Below are 15,822 nucleotides of genomic sequence, written 5' to 3' on the forward strand. Positions count from 1 at the left end.
AGCGCATTCGAGGATGGAGAGATGCGGCCTCGAACCGTGTATTGTGGCGTCAAATTGTTGATTCAGTGTTATCTGTTTAGATGTAAGCTAAATAAATGAATGAATGAGTAGTCGTAACAAACCTGGATTGTAAATGCTAATGGGATGTAGCAATTTCTTAAACCATTCCTATTTTACAGGGTACTATTTCGGATCACACTAAAAGTCAGCTACGCCTGATTTCAAAAAAAGAAAAACAATTTATTTCTTTCTCGCTTCTTCCACTTTATACATATCTTCCACTTTCCTTCGTCAAAACTAACTAGCTACTATAATCGCACATTCTTTATTCTCCTATATAGAGTCCGTTTCAATCTTATGTCCAAATATAAATACAAGTCAATCGCTGCCGTCCGATTCCGCTTTCGCATCTCTTTTTTTAGCTCCTTGTTTTCAATCACTGACTCAATTATCATCAATTTGCTACCATTCTAATATTAAATTTCAGTTTAGTTTAGCTTTGTTCCTGGTTATTTGTTACGAAACGGAATTTGTATCTTCTTGCTTTTCTGTTCCTCAGTTGATTCGTAAAAATTATTGCATCTCTCGATTAAACTTTGTATCATCACTGTAGATCATAATATATAGGCAATAACGACATCTACTAGAGTTTTCAGTTTTGTGTTATTTTGTAATTAAAGTTTGTTCTCTCTATATAAACTTCGTTTTCACACTTTTCAAGGAATGGAAAGGAAATAATTTCTGGTTTGATGGGAAAATGAACTTGAAACAGTAAAGATGAATGGTTTCATGCGCGTAAATTTATGTAAGTATGTACGTAGAAAAAATATAATCCAACTTCAGTTCGGTTTCTCTACTTAAGGTACATTTTGGATATCAATCTCTATTATCTTTGTTTTTTAGTTATTTCGTCAACCGAGAATCAGACACTACAAACAAACCGGTAGTGTCGAACCTATAGTAGCTTTAAACAGGAATTTATAGAACACATTACAACAAACGACTTCTCTTTCTACACGATCTCACTTAATCCACTAATGATAGGGCTCACAATAAAGCTCTGAATGCATGGAACAGGGAATTTTAACGTTTTCTTTTGGTTGGGAATAGTTGGTTCTGGTGAGAGTGTACGTGTGAATGTGCGTGTGTACGTGCGCAAGAAAAAACGAATGCAGTTTTCCTAATGTTGGAACTGTAAATCGACATTCACGATAAGAGCTTTTCTCTGGAGTGTAACAAAGTTGAGGTTTGACGTTCGTAATATGGGAAATCTAATCTACAATTGCTAGGTAAAATATCTAAGCGTCACTTGATATGGGGCCAAGGGGTATGAAGCATTCTGCCTAAATACCCAGTCGACATGATACCAAGTGGCGCCGTTCGACTAAAACACATTTCGATTGTTCGGAATGAAAAAAGAACCATGCGTTCTGCAAAGTTTCCGGTCCCGTTTCTGTATCACTGTGTTGTAGTGGTAAACTTTGACTTCAAAAAATAAATGCAATGGATGTTTTTCTTTCGTTTTTACAAATGTGTTGCGACGCACAGAATAGTGGGATGGAAACTGATGAAACCTTGCGAGAAATCTGTTGATCAAAGCAATGAAAATTATCTCTAATAGGAGTCACGCCCTCAACGCGTAAGAGCTTACTTTAAGAGAAGGAGGGGTACTATAATTTTCAACGATCCATACACAGAATTTAAACCCTCCAATTAGTTAATGTCGTTGCCAGTCTAACAGAAGAGACACTGTTATTAGCCTATCATTACTTACCTCTGAAAGTAATTTGCATACATTCGCAGGAAATTATTTAAATTCCAGATTTTTCGACTAGCTTTCATCAGTTTCTGCCAACAATACCTCATATTACTAGTTTTCTTCTTCTACAGTATGTGAAATGTTTTCTTAGATCGGTTGAAAAACGTTTATATATGTCTAGTTTTTGAGAACATTCAATTCGGTATGATTATGCAATCTGCTTTTTATGTCAGGATCTTCTATACCAAACAAACTCTTTGAATTGTATGTCTGCAAAGAATGTTTCCATATTAAATCATATAAAATATATGCTCCTGGTTAATTGTCCTGCTGTTTATCAGTTATGTTTACCAAATCTATTTTCATCTAATAGACATTGTCTATATAATAGTTTTGTGTTATTAAATTGGTTCTACATTGAGAAAAATTTTTTTTTTATATTTGCACTGGATCAGAATCTTCTGTGTTCTCTTAGATTTCGTGTTTATTAGTAGAAATGATTCAGAAGCCATGACATTTTCTCCGACGAGAAGTTTGATCGAATGAGCATTGGGTCGAAAATGAATTCTGAGTAAGTTAAGAGGATGATGTTTTAGACAATTTCAACCAAAGATCTTTTCTGCAATTATCGCTCAAACGAATGTCTTATAAATTTAATGAAATATAATTTAGAATTACCGACTGGTGAAATGAACGTTCGATCAAAAAGTTTCTCGACTGAATGTCTACTAATATAAAATAAAATGAAACCTGAGGAGCACGTAGAAGTTATTCATCCATCAAAATGTGTGGAACAACATACAGGTTAGACTCGACTGTATCAAATCAAATTATTGCAATGTTGAAATAACAAACTTCATTACCAATTTGTTTCCTTTAGAGTTAAGGGCAATTTAATAAAAACACTCGAAAAATAGACATATTCAAATTAATGCTCGTTCTAAAAAGAAAACACCCAAATCTAACTTAATTGCGAGTACAATTAAAAGAACGTCAGGGGGTTTCCTCAAGGTGCAAAAGTTTCAGAATCCAATCAATCAAACCCATCCTGAGTACCCATTCAGGTTTTATGGCGGTTTTATAGAGAGAATAATATTTTATAAAACTGGCATATAACCGAAGATGGATGATTATCTTGATAATTAAACCTTCGTTTCTCTACTGAAAGTGAAATTTTGAGTTTTCGCAAAAGAAAGAGATATATTTAATATATCATATTTTACAGTTTAGAAGCGCCAGCTCCCGCACCTGTACATGTTCAATCGTACTCCGCCCAAATATAGGCTACTGTTCGTTCTGTATTGTTCGATCCAAAATTTTGTTTTTGCTATGCATGCTGCTTGTCCTTTTTTATAAATATTTTCTTTAATTTTTTTTGTTAAATGGTTGTTGCCTACGTAGTTGCTAAATATTACAGTAGTACGTACGTACCGTTTCCGTGCTGTTTGATGCTGGTTGTTCTAATTGTAGTTGCCGCCGCATGCCCGCTAGTAACTGGCCTCGTGACCGGCAACCAAATACAGATCGTGGCCCTCCTCACTGGAGCCGTCCATCGAGTCCGCTGGCCGCAGGATGCGGCTCTGCAGCATAACAATTCGACTGTTCGGGAAAGAAAATGAAAAAAAAAAGTGCAATTAACAAACCTATTGAGAAGATCAACATGGACTATTTAGAAGCATGCCATCATGGACTCGAAAAATAAACGAAAACGATGAACTGATTGCAGAACAACATGTCATTGGGGGATCGTTATTTCACCATCAATTAATACCTACACAAAGTCGTGGGGATCGCACATCTATATCAGCCGAAAATAACTAAAGAGTTATTTTCATGTCCGAAATAAACGCAACGCTGACATCCGTTGACAGATTCGCATTTCTTAGATTCAGAGGTCGGAGGAAAGAGAGAAGTATGTTGAGAAGTATTGAACTCGGACACCGGATGTTCCAGATGGTGTCAGCGTGGACGAGTAGTTGACAGCCATTAAGAATACCTTTGTCAGAAGTTCGAGGAGCGTACAGCATCAAAGACCGCGATAGAGGGGTCGATAAACTAGTCAGGCTTCCAGGGTCGATCGCATATCAGCAGACCGGCACGACCCGACCACGGCCTTCGAAATTACGGCCGATTTTGTCTCCAGCTTGGTTTCTTCTACGGTGGTCTCCTGGAACAGGACTGGCGGAACCTTACTCCAAACACACGCGACGAAACTGTCGCTAGGCGACTGTGATTCTGTCACTTGGCGACTGTGATTCTGTCGCTTAGGTTTGAGGGAGCTCAAGCCTAGCGATGGCGATTGCGTCGTGTGTGTGTGTGTGTGTGTGTGTGTGTGTGTGTCTGGGGGAACCTTTAAGTTTGTGCTTTAAAGCTCCCCCAGACCAAAGCGATATCATCGCCGTGACGGAGACAACTAGCCGCCGCAAATTCTCGAGTGCAAATGAGGCGAACGGTATTTTTCTCGCCGATGCAGTTACTGTTACAGCAAACTGGACGCGAGAGGAGATCCTTTTCTTCCGGTACGGATGAGACTTGCCCGGCGGTAGTGAAACGAACGTTTTCATTCGTACCTACAAATAAAACGCACGGTACTTTTGATTTCGGCTGTTGGGATAGTGACTTGCGCGTTAGTAGAAAACGAACCCTTGGTCGGATCGGATTTGTCCATACCAAATGTCGGTTGGCGGAGGTGATTTCCGGTCACGGTTTTTCTCGTTTCTCCTAGCACTAAGAGGCCTCAGGGGCACAATGAATTCGCCTGAAGTTGCTTCCCCGAATTCTACAGTATTCGGGGACCCACGTTAGAGTAGTGCTGCTGTCGAGTGCAGCTTGGATAGCTTGGTTAAATGGGCTGGTTAAAGTGCGCAAACGCGTCCAAAACAAAAGAAATCCGCTTGCTGATATTGTGCTTTACGAGTGCATCGCTCGACGCGTCAGCATGTCATCGTCCTTAGGGCTCTTTTTAAGCCTGTTCTTGAAAGTTAGGTCTTGTTCGATAGCGGAGGAGAATATTGATAATGGATGATTCAGTTCCAGAGGTTTTGAATAGAGGTTGGTTCTTTGGGTTTATCATGTATTCGCTTTAATGGTTTGATAATGAATGAGCTCTAGCTCCCCGTAGAGCGGTATTTATAGTAAACTAGCGTCAACAATGTACAGTGGTTGCTAAGATAAAAAATACAGAACACATTCCTACACATTGGTTGCTGCGATGCAGGAATATACTGCGGCCGCACGAGATGTGGATTCCTCACGTATTGGCTGGATATTTTCTTCAATAGGAAGTAGGTACCGAGATCTTGGTGATTGGACGCCGGAATGTGAAACCGTCGCAGAAGACATTAACAACTCTGACTAATCCATCGTTGTCTGGATAAACAGCAGAAATACGACCTAATTTCCAATGTAATGCTGGGTTGTTTCTTTCATGAAGTAAGATGATCATTCCTGGACGAATATTTGGATGCATTCTTAAATTTTTCTTTCTCGGTTGTAGAGTATTTAGATAATCTTTGCACAAGGCACGCCAGAAATCTTCACGCATCTTCTTCAAATGTTGCCATCGACTTAAACAGTTTAAATTGATATTTTCCAAAGACGGTTAAGCGGCTGCTATGGGAGGTCTTCCGATTAAATAATGCGCAGGAGTTATTAACAAAGGGCTCCTTGAAATTGGTTGCATTGTCTGAATATATTTTGTGTACCAATCCTCTTCTGCTGATAAATCGTCTGAGAGATGCCAAAAATGCATCAGATGATAGGCTGGAGACTAATTCCAGGTGGATTGCCTTTGTGGACATGCACACGTAAACGGCTACAAACGCTTTGATTGTCTTGATTCGGGTTTGTTTTATCCAAAAAGGACCTGCATAATCTATTCCAGTGACAAAAAATGGTGACGATGGAACAACTCTGGCTTCTGGTAAATTTCCCATCATTTGTGAAGTGCTTGAAGGATTTGCACGGAAACATTTAATGCAGCTTCGTGTAACTTGTCTTACTATTGATCTTCCATTCAACAACCAGTATCGTTAACGAATCGTGTTGATTAGTCCCGCTTGACCAATATGTAGCAGTTCAGAGTATAGGGTTTGAATAAATAGTCGCGTTATAGGATCTTTATTTGGTAAAATTATTGGATTTTTCTATTCAAAAGGTAGCTTAGATCGATCAAGACGTCCTCCAACGCGAAGTATTCCATCCTTGTACATTGGGCGAAGATTGTTGATCTTTTTGCAAGGTTCATTGTTCAACACTCTGCGAATTTCATCGTCAAGATTCACATGCTGTATGACTTTGAAAATAGCTTCTGTGGAATACCTCAATTCCATAATAGTAGGTAGCTCTTCTTTTTCACGAGCAGATTGTTCTTTTCGACAGTTTTGAATAAACCGCAAAACATAGGCCATTATTCGTTGAATTTTTCGAAAGTTACTTAATTTGTGAAACACTTGAAATGGTTCAATCTTAACAACTGGATTCGATATTAGTGGATTTATTTCAGGAAGAAGTTCTTCTGGAATATCTTCAATTTCATCAATACTATACTCCTTATTTTTGAGAAAGTCTGGTCCATTCCACCAAATGTGGTTTGCTTGTTATGTTGAAGGTAACTGTCCTCTAGACATGATATCCGCAGGATTCAATTTTGATTTGATGTAACACTCACTTGTTTGTTCTCGAATTTCTGAAATACGGTTTCGAATAAATTGCTGCAACTTGTTGGCGGTGATATTCATCCATGCCAGGACAATTTTACTATCGGACCAAAGTACAACTTTTTCAAACGGCATCTTGATCGCTGGAATTATTTTCTGGATTAATAGTGTTAGTAACAAGGCAGCACAGAGTTCTTTTCTTGGCATTGACAATTCTTGTAGAGGTGCTACTTTAGATTTGCTGCTCCAAAGGCATGTTTTGACTGTTACGTTCCCGAATATGCTCCTGAGATAGACGCAAGCTCCATGTTCTCTACTTGAAGCGTCTGCAAAACCATGTAATTCATACAGATGTGCTTCATCGAACGTCACTCGTCTTGGAACTTGTGTCTGATTAAGCAGAGATAAAGAATTTCGAAGTTCAATCGATTGTTTTTGAATTTTCGTTTCTAATTCATCCAATCTTGAGTTTCCATAATTGTTGAACTAACAGCTTAGCGATTATGACGACTGGTGAAAATATGCCGAGAGGATCGAACAATTTCGAGACTTCAGAACAAATGGTTCTTTTTGTTTCTATAATCGTATTCATTTTTGAGTAACTAGGCGCATTGATTAACAGTATATCGTTTTTTGGTTCCCATAATAAGCCTTGATCACCTCGTTATGACTGTGTTCTTCAACAGCTACTTGCTTTTCCCGTGATTCTATAGGAATTCGCTCTAACAGCTTTTTTGAATTTGAACACCACTTGTAGATAGGGAAGCCTCCTCGTGTTAACATCATTTGTAATTGTTCTTGTGTTTCAATGACTTCTTCAAATGTATCTGCTCCTGATAAAACATCATCTACGTAAAAATCCTCCTTCACAATTTGAGCAGCTATTGGCAGATCATCAGATTCTTCTTCGGCAAGTTGTACTAGACATCTAGTTGCTTGAAATGGAGCTGATGCGGTGCCATATGTTACAGTACTAAGCTCCAATATTCGTAATGGATAGGAAGTTTCGTCTCTCCAAAATATTCTCAAATACTTTGAATGCTTCATTGCCAATCGAATTTGTCGATACATCTTTGAAATATCCACAGTGAAGGTATACTTATATTTTCTGAATCGTAGAATTATGTCGCATATACTGCTTTGCACAACTGGTCCAACTTGCAAAACATCGTTGAGGGATAAACCAGTTTGGGATTTGGCACTAGCATCAAAAACAACACGGCATTTTGTTGTATAACTTGAAAGACGAAGAACAGCATGATGGGGCAAATAATATTTTCCTTGATCTTGATGATCATTTGCTTCGAAGATTTCATAACAATGCCCCAAGCGTTCGTACTCTTCATAAATTCGATGTATTGCTTTTTCAAATTCGGAGCTCTCATCAAACGTTTTCTAACATAAAATATCTTCGCAAAGCAGTTTGACGATTATCCCCTAATTTTTCAACATTATCTTCCTGTTTGGTCACGTCGATGTGTTGTTTTGAAATGTTCTTCGCAAGTTTGTTCCTCTGAGCTAAGATTTGAAACATTTGGAACTTCTTCCACTTCCCAAAATGTTTGAATAAGTTTCTCTACATTTGCGATCGATGCAATGTTACATTGTTGAGAAAACTGATCACTTGATTTGTCCAATACTCCAGCTACAACCCATCCGAAATGCGTCTCATGTAGTTGTGGAAGATTCGACGAAAGCTTTATATGGTTGGGCTTCAGAAGATCGAAAAAGAGTTCTGCTCCGATTAGCATATCAACTTTGTCTGGGTTTTGAAACTCAGGATCTGCTAGTTGACTGTTCTTTGGAATATTCCAGTTGCTTTTGCAAAATCGTGCTGTTGGAATTATTCCTGTTATATGCTCAGATACTAAACATTCAATGTTGGCTTCATAATCACTTATACGAGAATATATTTTTGATTCAACTTTGTCCCGTACTGCAGTTCTAACAGCATTTGTTCCGGTGATTGGGACATGGGTCCATTTCTTTTGGATTCCAAGACGATTTGCCATCTCATTGCTGATAAAGTTTACTTGTGAGCCGCATTCTAATAAAGCACGGCAAAAATGAAGTTGTCCTTTCTGGTCTTGAACCTTTACTACTGCCGTTTGTAATAATACTGTTTTGGTAGTTTGAGCATAATTACAAGAACATGTTGTTGAAACAGGTCGCATTTCTTCAAAATCGGATTCAATGTTAGCAGTATTATATATACTTGCGTTGGAGAACAAGATCTGTAGTGCGGCTGAACTGAAACATTCGATTTGACATCTTTCTTGACTTTGTCGTTATCGTTTCTGTGGAGAATGGTATGATGGCGTTGACTGCATTTTCGGCAAATCATATTTGAAGGGCAGTTTCTCAAGAGGTGTCCTTTCCGTAGACAGTTGAAACATACTTGAGTCGCTCGAACTTTTTCGATTTTCTCCTTGGCAGAAGATGTTATGAAATCAGAGCATTAATAGTTTGGATTGATTGCAGAATTCACAAGTAATATTATCGCTTGAATCCCTTGCAGCTATGAAACTTTTCTGAGGTTTGAACAAATTGACGCTGGTTTCTGCATTTGACTAGTTGAAGATCTCAGTGTAAAATCACAATTCTCCAAAACTTGACAGCGTGATTTGAGGAATTCCATAGTTGGATAGTATTTTGGCAACAAACCTTTTTGTTGCTGTGATTCCCAGGCTTTGCGTGTAGTTTTGTCCAATGCATTTACAACGAGATAGACAATAATATGTTCAGATATTCCTGTGAATTCTTGCTTGAGATATCGTAAACCCTCTACATGACACAACACTTCATCAATCAGGCATCGAAGTTCTTTGAATGATTCTGTTGAAATTGTTCTCAGTGACAGCAGTCCACGGATATGGGTTTCAATTATAACACAATTATTTTCAAATCTCCCGGTTAAAATATTTCAGGATTGATTATAATCACCTTCACTCATGATTTTAGCATCAAGAACACCTGCTGCAGACCCAATCAATGCTTTATCTAAATGGTATAATTTGATGGCATCTACATCGGCTGATTTTTCCATTAGATCTTGAAAAATTGCTTTAAATTTCGGCCAATTTGCATAACTGCTATCGAATGTTGGAAGAGGAACTGTCAATGGCTGCTGTTGAACTATTACTTGCGGCAATGGAGCGTGTGACGAATTTCCTCTATCCTTAGAGATAAAAATAAGTTCTTCTACAGCTATGGAACAGAAATTGTATAATTCCTCAAATGAAGAAAATATTTCATTTTGTTCTGAAACTGCTTCATCAGGTACGAGAGCCAGGATTCTATTATGTGCAGAGTTGAATTCATTAAAGGTAGCTATGAGGTTTTTCGCGGTGACGTTTAGTTGTGGCAAACTTATCATGTTGTTTTCTTCAATTAATCTTTGAATTCTTAACATGGATTGTTCAACCTTGTTTCGTTGACGGACATATCCTTTAATTTCTTTCATTGTTTCTTCATTGACATGTTGTTCCCAGGTTTGCAATCCGTGGAATGATTCAGACAGATTTCTTGCCAGTGAATGTTGAGGCGTTGAAGATTCATTCACTTGGATTTTCAATTGGAATTGATTGTTCTGAAGTGATGTTTTGTCTATTTCGAGGCGTTCGTCTAGTTGGCATCTTGCGACTTATGTACGGTATGAGTTGGATGAATTGTCTACGTTAGATGGATTGTTTATGCACCACAAGAAGTTTATTTCAGTACTTGTTACGTAAAGCTTGATACATCTCCGAAACGAGAAAGGATTACTGATTGATAACTTGAACTATTAACAACTGATTGAACTTGTATACCCAAATCGGTGAATAACTAAAATTGGAGCGGCGTCTTTTCAGAATATAGTGGCATAAACTTGACTAGCGGATTGATTAGACCAGGCGATCTTACTTGCAGATTGATTACAACTTGACAAGGACTTAACCGACGGATTGATGTATTGTATACGACGGTATCACTCTCAGAACGTCTTCACTTAAATTGACTTTCGGAAATGACAGATCTTAGGAATTTCGTACGGTTCGACTTGCTTCGGATAATTCTTGACTCGCTTATATCCGTTTCGAAGGACCAATATGTTCGATAGCGGAGGAGAATATTAATAATGGATGATTCAGTTCCAGAGGTTTTGAATAGAGGTTGGTTCTTTGGGTTTATCATGTATTCCCTTTAATGGTTTGATAATGAATGAGCTCTAGCTCCACGTACAGCGGTATTAAGATGAAAAATACAGAACACATTCCTACACATTGGTTGCTGCGATGCAGGAACAGGTCTACCTTCGATTTTCTTCTCCGCCAGCTGTTTAGTCCCAGGCGGTTAAAGCCGGCTTTTGGGAGACGTTTTTTGCAAACTTTGTTTATTGCTTAGTTTTGCTTCGGTCGAGGAAGCTGGATAATTTTCGCGGGTTTTGGTTTTTGCAAATAATCGGCTATAGGGTTTTCTTAGCACAATGCTATAGTTGCCTTATGCCTAAGTGACAGAACTCCTGCACCCAACCAGCGAATGGCAGATTTTAACACAGTTCTTCCTAAAAAAACCTTACAGAAACTGTATAAAATTTTGGCATATTGTATTTTGGAAGATTTTAATACAATTATTGTATTGAGATCTTGCAATTCTGTATTATTCTAATACAACATTCTCGCTTAACTTTTCAAAAGGACCTAAGTAACATTTTTTTCATGAATTAATTTGAGTACTTCAATCAAAAGCTTGCATGCTATTCCGTTGATTGCGCTATTCAAATTAAATCATGAAAAAAATGTTACTTAGGTCCTTTTGAAAAGTTAAGCGAGATTTCATGAATTAAAATCTTGCAGAATTTTATATGCCAAGGTTTTAACAATCATTGTAAAATTTGTTTTCTGGGCTGTGCTTCAGTGCACGCAACATCCGCGGGGGTGAATGGAAGGTGATCAGACACTATCCGTATAGCGCGGTTATTCGTGGGTACTAAAGTGTTTTGACGAGGTTCTCGAAGTTAGAGCAATTCAGTTCAAGGCTACAGTTGAGAGGACTAATGATAACCGCATTCGCCACCCTTAGATGGGATGGTCACTCTCCGTCTGCTTCCGTGATATATTATTTATCATGTTAAGAAAATTATGTTGAGCTTCTTGTGAAAACTCTTCACTTGTCATAAAACGAGTTCGTACTATTCCATTTAATTCCACCACTTTATTGTAGCTTAAACAGATACGTATTTCGGCCGTGTTCAGGGTGAAGACGTCAAGTACGAGACACTGAAGACGGCCTTACTGTTGAGGTCGAAACAAGTATCTGGTAAAGTTACAACCAAGTGATGAAATTAAATGGGATAGTACGAACTTGTCTTATGACAAGCAATTTCTTTTTGTCAGGATCTCGTTCTTCTTCAACGTGACAGCTCGGCGAGGAAGCCAGTGGTTGGAGTCGCAAACGTGCGCGCTATTTAATTTTTCTCAGCTCCTACATCTCGTAGCCAGCGGAATCGGCCCATTTGATCACATGGTTTACAGCTGCTTGAATTTCCTCCGCAAAGCCTTTGGATGCTTGCCGATCGCAATCAGGAGGACGTCGTCGGCGTACACTTGCATAAGCATTGGGTGAAAAAAAAACATTTATGGCCACCAGGTAGAGACTAACGACAGGGGAACTCCGATCTCTTCCTTCGCAATTTGCTACGAGCTGCACTCGAAAGGAGCGTTCGTATAAAAAGTTGTTGATGAATTTCCTGAAATCTCCCAGCGTTTAGTTTAGGATTCCTGGAGTCCTGTAGGCCTTGGCTATATCGAGAGAATAGAGCTCCACGTGGTTCTCCGCATACCTAGTATCGCTTAGGATCTAGTCTAGGGACATGAAATATGTGCCTTTCCGTAGGAGGGCTGAGCTCGGAAGTGGTCAGCAAAAGCAGCTTAGCTGTCGACTGTTTGCTGTTTGTGCTTTCTAAGAAGATGACCCCGGATTTTTTATTCGCCAGTCGGATAGTTTGGCGGTAGTCATTCCGGGCAACCTTGAACGCGAAGAAAATGTTAGCCAGTTTGGGGCAGGCTAGTGAGAGGCGTCCTTTTGCCCTTCTTATGGCGAGGAGGGCCTTGCGCCTGTATTTAACCTCTTTCATTGTGGTCACTCCACCAGTGAAGGGCCTTTCGACCTGGGGCTGGGCTGGTCTTCAGTATAAAGTCGTTGGCTACCCGGATTATAACGTCCAACAACTGGATCAACGTGGTAGTTGGCTTATCGTCCAGTTCATGTTCGATCCTGTTTCGGAAGTTGTCCTAATTTGCTAGCTCATACACCTAGCGAAACGATTTCTCCTGATTACTCAAACTGGGGAGCTGTTGAAGGCCAGTGATATCGACATCGATTAGCTTGACGCTGTTACGCAGTTTCTCGATGATTTTGTCCATAATTAAGAGACTGGCTTGAGCTTGTTGACCCTTTCTGTGAGGTCTGCGATCTTCCTGGTTAGCTCCTCAATCCTAGTTCTTCTGGACTGTTTCCAATCAGTTCCCTACACTTCCGAATTGCTTTTGTTTCGCTGCTCCCTCGCTTCCCTCGTCCATTCGTCGATTTTCCTCTTAGCGTTCTACTATGGTCTTGCTCGCATTCACAACTTTCACTTAGCGGCGAGTTTGGAATGGGCTTCGAACTCTCTACGAGCAAGGGTATTAGAGAGGCCCTGGTTAACTCGAATGTGTACCACTTCCTCTGCTTTGGTGTATTCTTGCTCGACGTCGGATGGGTTTCGGACTTGCAGAACTTGGTAAGAAAATTATTTAGAGCTTTTAATGGAATGTATTCACTTGTCATAAGACGAGTTTGTACTATCCCGTTCAATTTCTCCACTTGATTTTATCTGTACAAGTACGTCGGCTTAGAAACTTAGATAAGGTAGAATTTAAATTATATATTATATGAGCTGGGGCCCTCCTTAGCCTAGTGGTAAGACGCGCGGTTATAAAGCAAGACCATGCTGAGGGTGGCTGGGTTCGATTCCCGGTGCCGGTCAAGGCAATTTTCGGATTGGAAATTGTCTCGACTTCCCTGGGCATAAAAGTATCATCGTGCTAGCCTCATGATATACGAATGCAAAAATGGTAACCTGGCTTAGAAACCTCGCAGTTAATAACTGTGGAAGTGCTCAATGAACACTAAGCTGCGAGGCGGCTCTGTCCCAGTGTGGGGATGTAATACCAATAAGAAGAAGAATGAGATGGTCAAATTTTCAGTCAAATCGGTACCCGAGCAACCGAGATAGAGACTTGAGAGAGAGAGAGAGAGAGAGAGAGAGAGAGAGAGAGAGAGAGAGAGAGAGAGAGAGAGAGAGAGAGAGAGAGAGAGAAAGTTAACCATTTTGCGTGGAAAACGAAAAGTGGACACTTTTTTTTGCGGGCCAGTGTATGCACGTTTGAAGTATAAATATGGCCACTTTGCTCAGAAACGGTTTCACATATTTCACGGAAATGGCCATATCTCAGGTGTTTGTCGACCGATCTGTGACATCAATATGAAAAACCTCTAGTTTTCGTAAAAGATATGAAAATTGCAAATATTCCATTCATTTGAAAAATACGAGCAACCAAAAAATAGCAGTTTTGTCATGGTTTCAAATAATTCGGAATATCTTCGGTATCCGACGCTCTTAACCTAAGTTAAAATATTTTTTTCTGACAGAATTTAAGAAATCGGTTGATATTTCACAGAATTATAATCATTTGAATTTTGATAAAATTTTGCCTGTCCCGATACCAATGCCCTATTCTATGGTATTTTGGATTGCAAACTATATTTCTGAAGAGATGACCGATTTAATCTTGCTTTTTAGGGGGCGTACCGGATCAGGATGGGAAGCTGCTCCAGATAACCTTAAGATGAAACTTATAATAGTCCTTGTTGGATTGTGGCGGATGTTTGATTACTGGGGTAATGGGATCTTTGGAAGATCCTAGGAGCTTTCCTCCGCTTCCGATGAGGAACATACACCGGGACGTAAGGGTGCCTGAAACCGGAAAGACGGTGGGTCCCCTTGCAAAGCACCATGAGCACTTTTCCTGGCCTCGTGCCTGCATAGCCACGAGTAACAAAGTTACAGCCAGAGCAAATCCTTGTGGCTCCCAGCCACTTCACGGTATGCCGTGGATTGACAACTATTAGCATCCGGAAGGGAAGATAGGAGAGAGAGTTCCATATGAAAGCCAGAATGTTCCTAGAGAATCCTCACTACACCCAAAACGCCTTTAAGATGCCACACTAACATTAATACCAAAGGATTGTAAAGACGTAACCAAAGTTTTTATTGATTGCACACTAGCTTTATTTGCGAATAATTTCTGATCTATTTTTGTTCCGAAAAGACATTTTGCACTTTATGGCACTTGAAAATTATTTAGAATATGATCCTTATTTCATGACCAAATTGTATTATTTGAGAGGGAATTACAAAGTTTTACAGGAAAAATAATAAAATTTTGATCTTTTATAGAAAATTCTTCAAGAAAACTGATGAGTTATCTTAAAACAATGTACGTATTTATTTTTAATTCCCCACCCCCTTTTTTATCAAAATGGGACAAAAGAAGAAATTAATATTTGCAACCGAAAAAAACACTTTTAATTCAATAAAAAATGCTACTCACCTATCGCTCCCGATTAGCTCGTATATCCGACTGATGTCGGTAATCTCTTGGGTAATCTCACCGTTCCGTAACGATCTTCCCTGCATGCCATTTTTGTGAAACGCCAACACACTATCGGTCAGACAAACTGCAAAACAAATGTAGGACCTTTACCATTTTTACAAAAAAAAAGTAGATCACAACTCACCTATGCTATCGATATTAAAACTAAACTCCAGCCGAGAAATATACTTTTTACTCTGTTTGGGAGATCCTACTACGTCGACTATTTGTACGAACTTATCGTAACACACTAGAATTGCATCTCGCTCGATCTGTTGAGGAAATTATGATACTCGTGATCATGTGATATATTGTTGAGATTATCCGCAATGACGTTACCTGATGTACTTTTATTGGTCGCAAGGTATCCCTTCGGTTGATCACAGTGGCCATACCGTCCATCTCTTCCACATTAGAATTAAACCAACTGGAAGCTGTTGAGCAAATTTAAATTCATGAAATATTATGAAAATGATAATCCCATTAAAAAATGTTATCTCTTACTGTTATTGGTGTTGATCAAATCCAGCTTGAGACTGTCGTTCGTGCCTTTCCTCACGTTCACGCACACGATCGGATACTCCAGCTCCGGGGTGATGATCATCTCGAACACGTTCGAGTTCACCCCGTAATACTGCATATTTCCGGACGGCCAGTCACACTGTTTCAGCAGCATGAATTTATTCAACGGGTCGTACCTATTGGCGATAGAAATTCAGACTGTCGGATC

The 15,822-nt window shown here is 39.3% G+C and overlaps 1 protein-coding gene across 4 annotated transcripts in view; it reads right to left on the reverse strand.

Annotated features, from left to right (window-relative positions):
• Positions 1-214: 214 nt before the first annotated feature.
• The window catches only part of LOC134225127 (mitogen-activated protein kinase kinase kinase kinase 5), a 90,080-nt gene continuing 74,472 nt past the window's right edge, over positions 215-15,822 (reverse strand). For all 4 annotated transcript variants that reach the window (XM_062704927.1, XM_062704929.1, XM_062704928.1 and 1 more), the window contains 5 exons: positions 15,597-15,790; positions 15,432-15,526; positions 15,238-15,364; positions 15,051-15,177; positions 215-3,358 (listed from right to left, as the gene is read on the reverse strand). In XM_062704927.1, coding sequence (XP_062560911.1) covers positions 3,247-3,358; positions 15,051-15,177; positions 15,238-15,364; positions 15,432-15,526; positions 15,597-15,790 — 655 coding nt within the window. In that variant the 3' untranslated portion in view covers positions 215-3,246. The remainder of the gene's footprint in view (positions 3,359-15,050; positions 15,178-15,237; positions 15,365-15,431; positions 15,527-15,596; positions 15,791-15,822) is intronic.

The sequence above is a fragment of the Armigeres subalbatus genome, chromosome 3 (genome assembly GCF_024139115.2).
Source record: "Armigeres subalbatus isolate Guangzhou_Male chromosome 3, GZ_Asu_2, whole genome shotgun sequence".
In the NCBI taxonomy this organism is placed as follows: Eukaryota; Metazoa; Arthropoda; class Insecta; order Diptera; family Culicidae; genus Armigeres; species Armigeres subalbatus.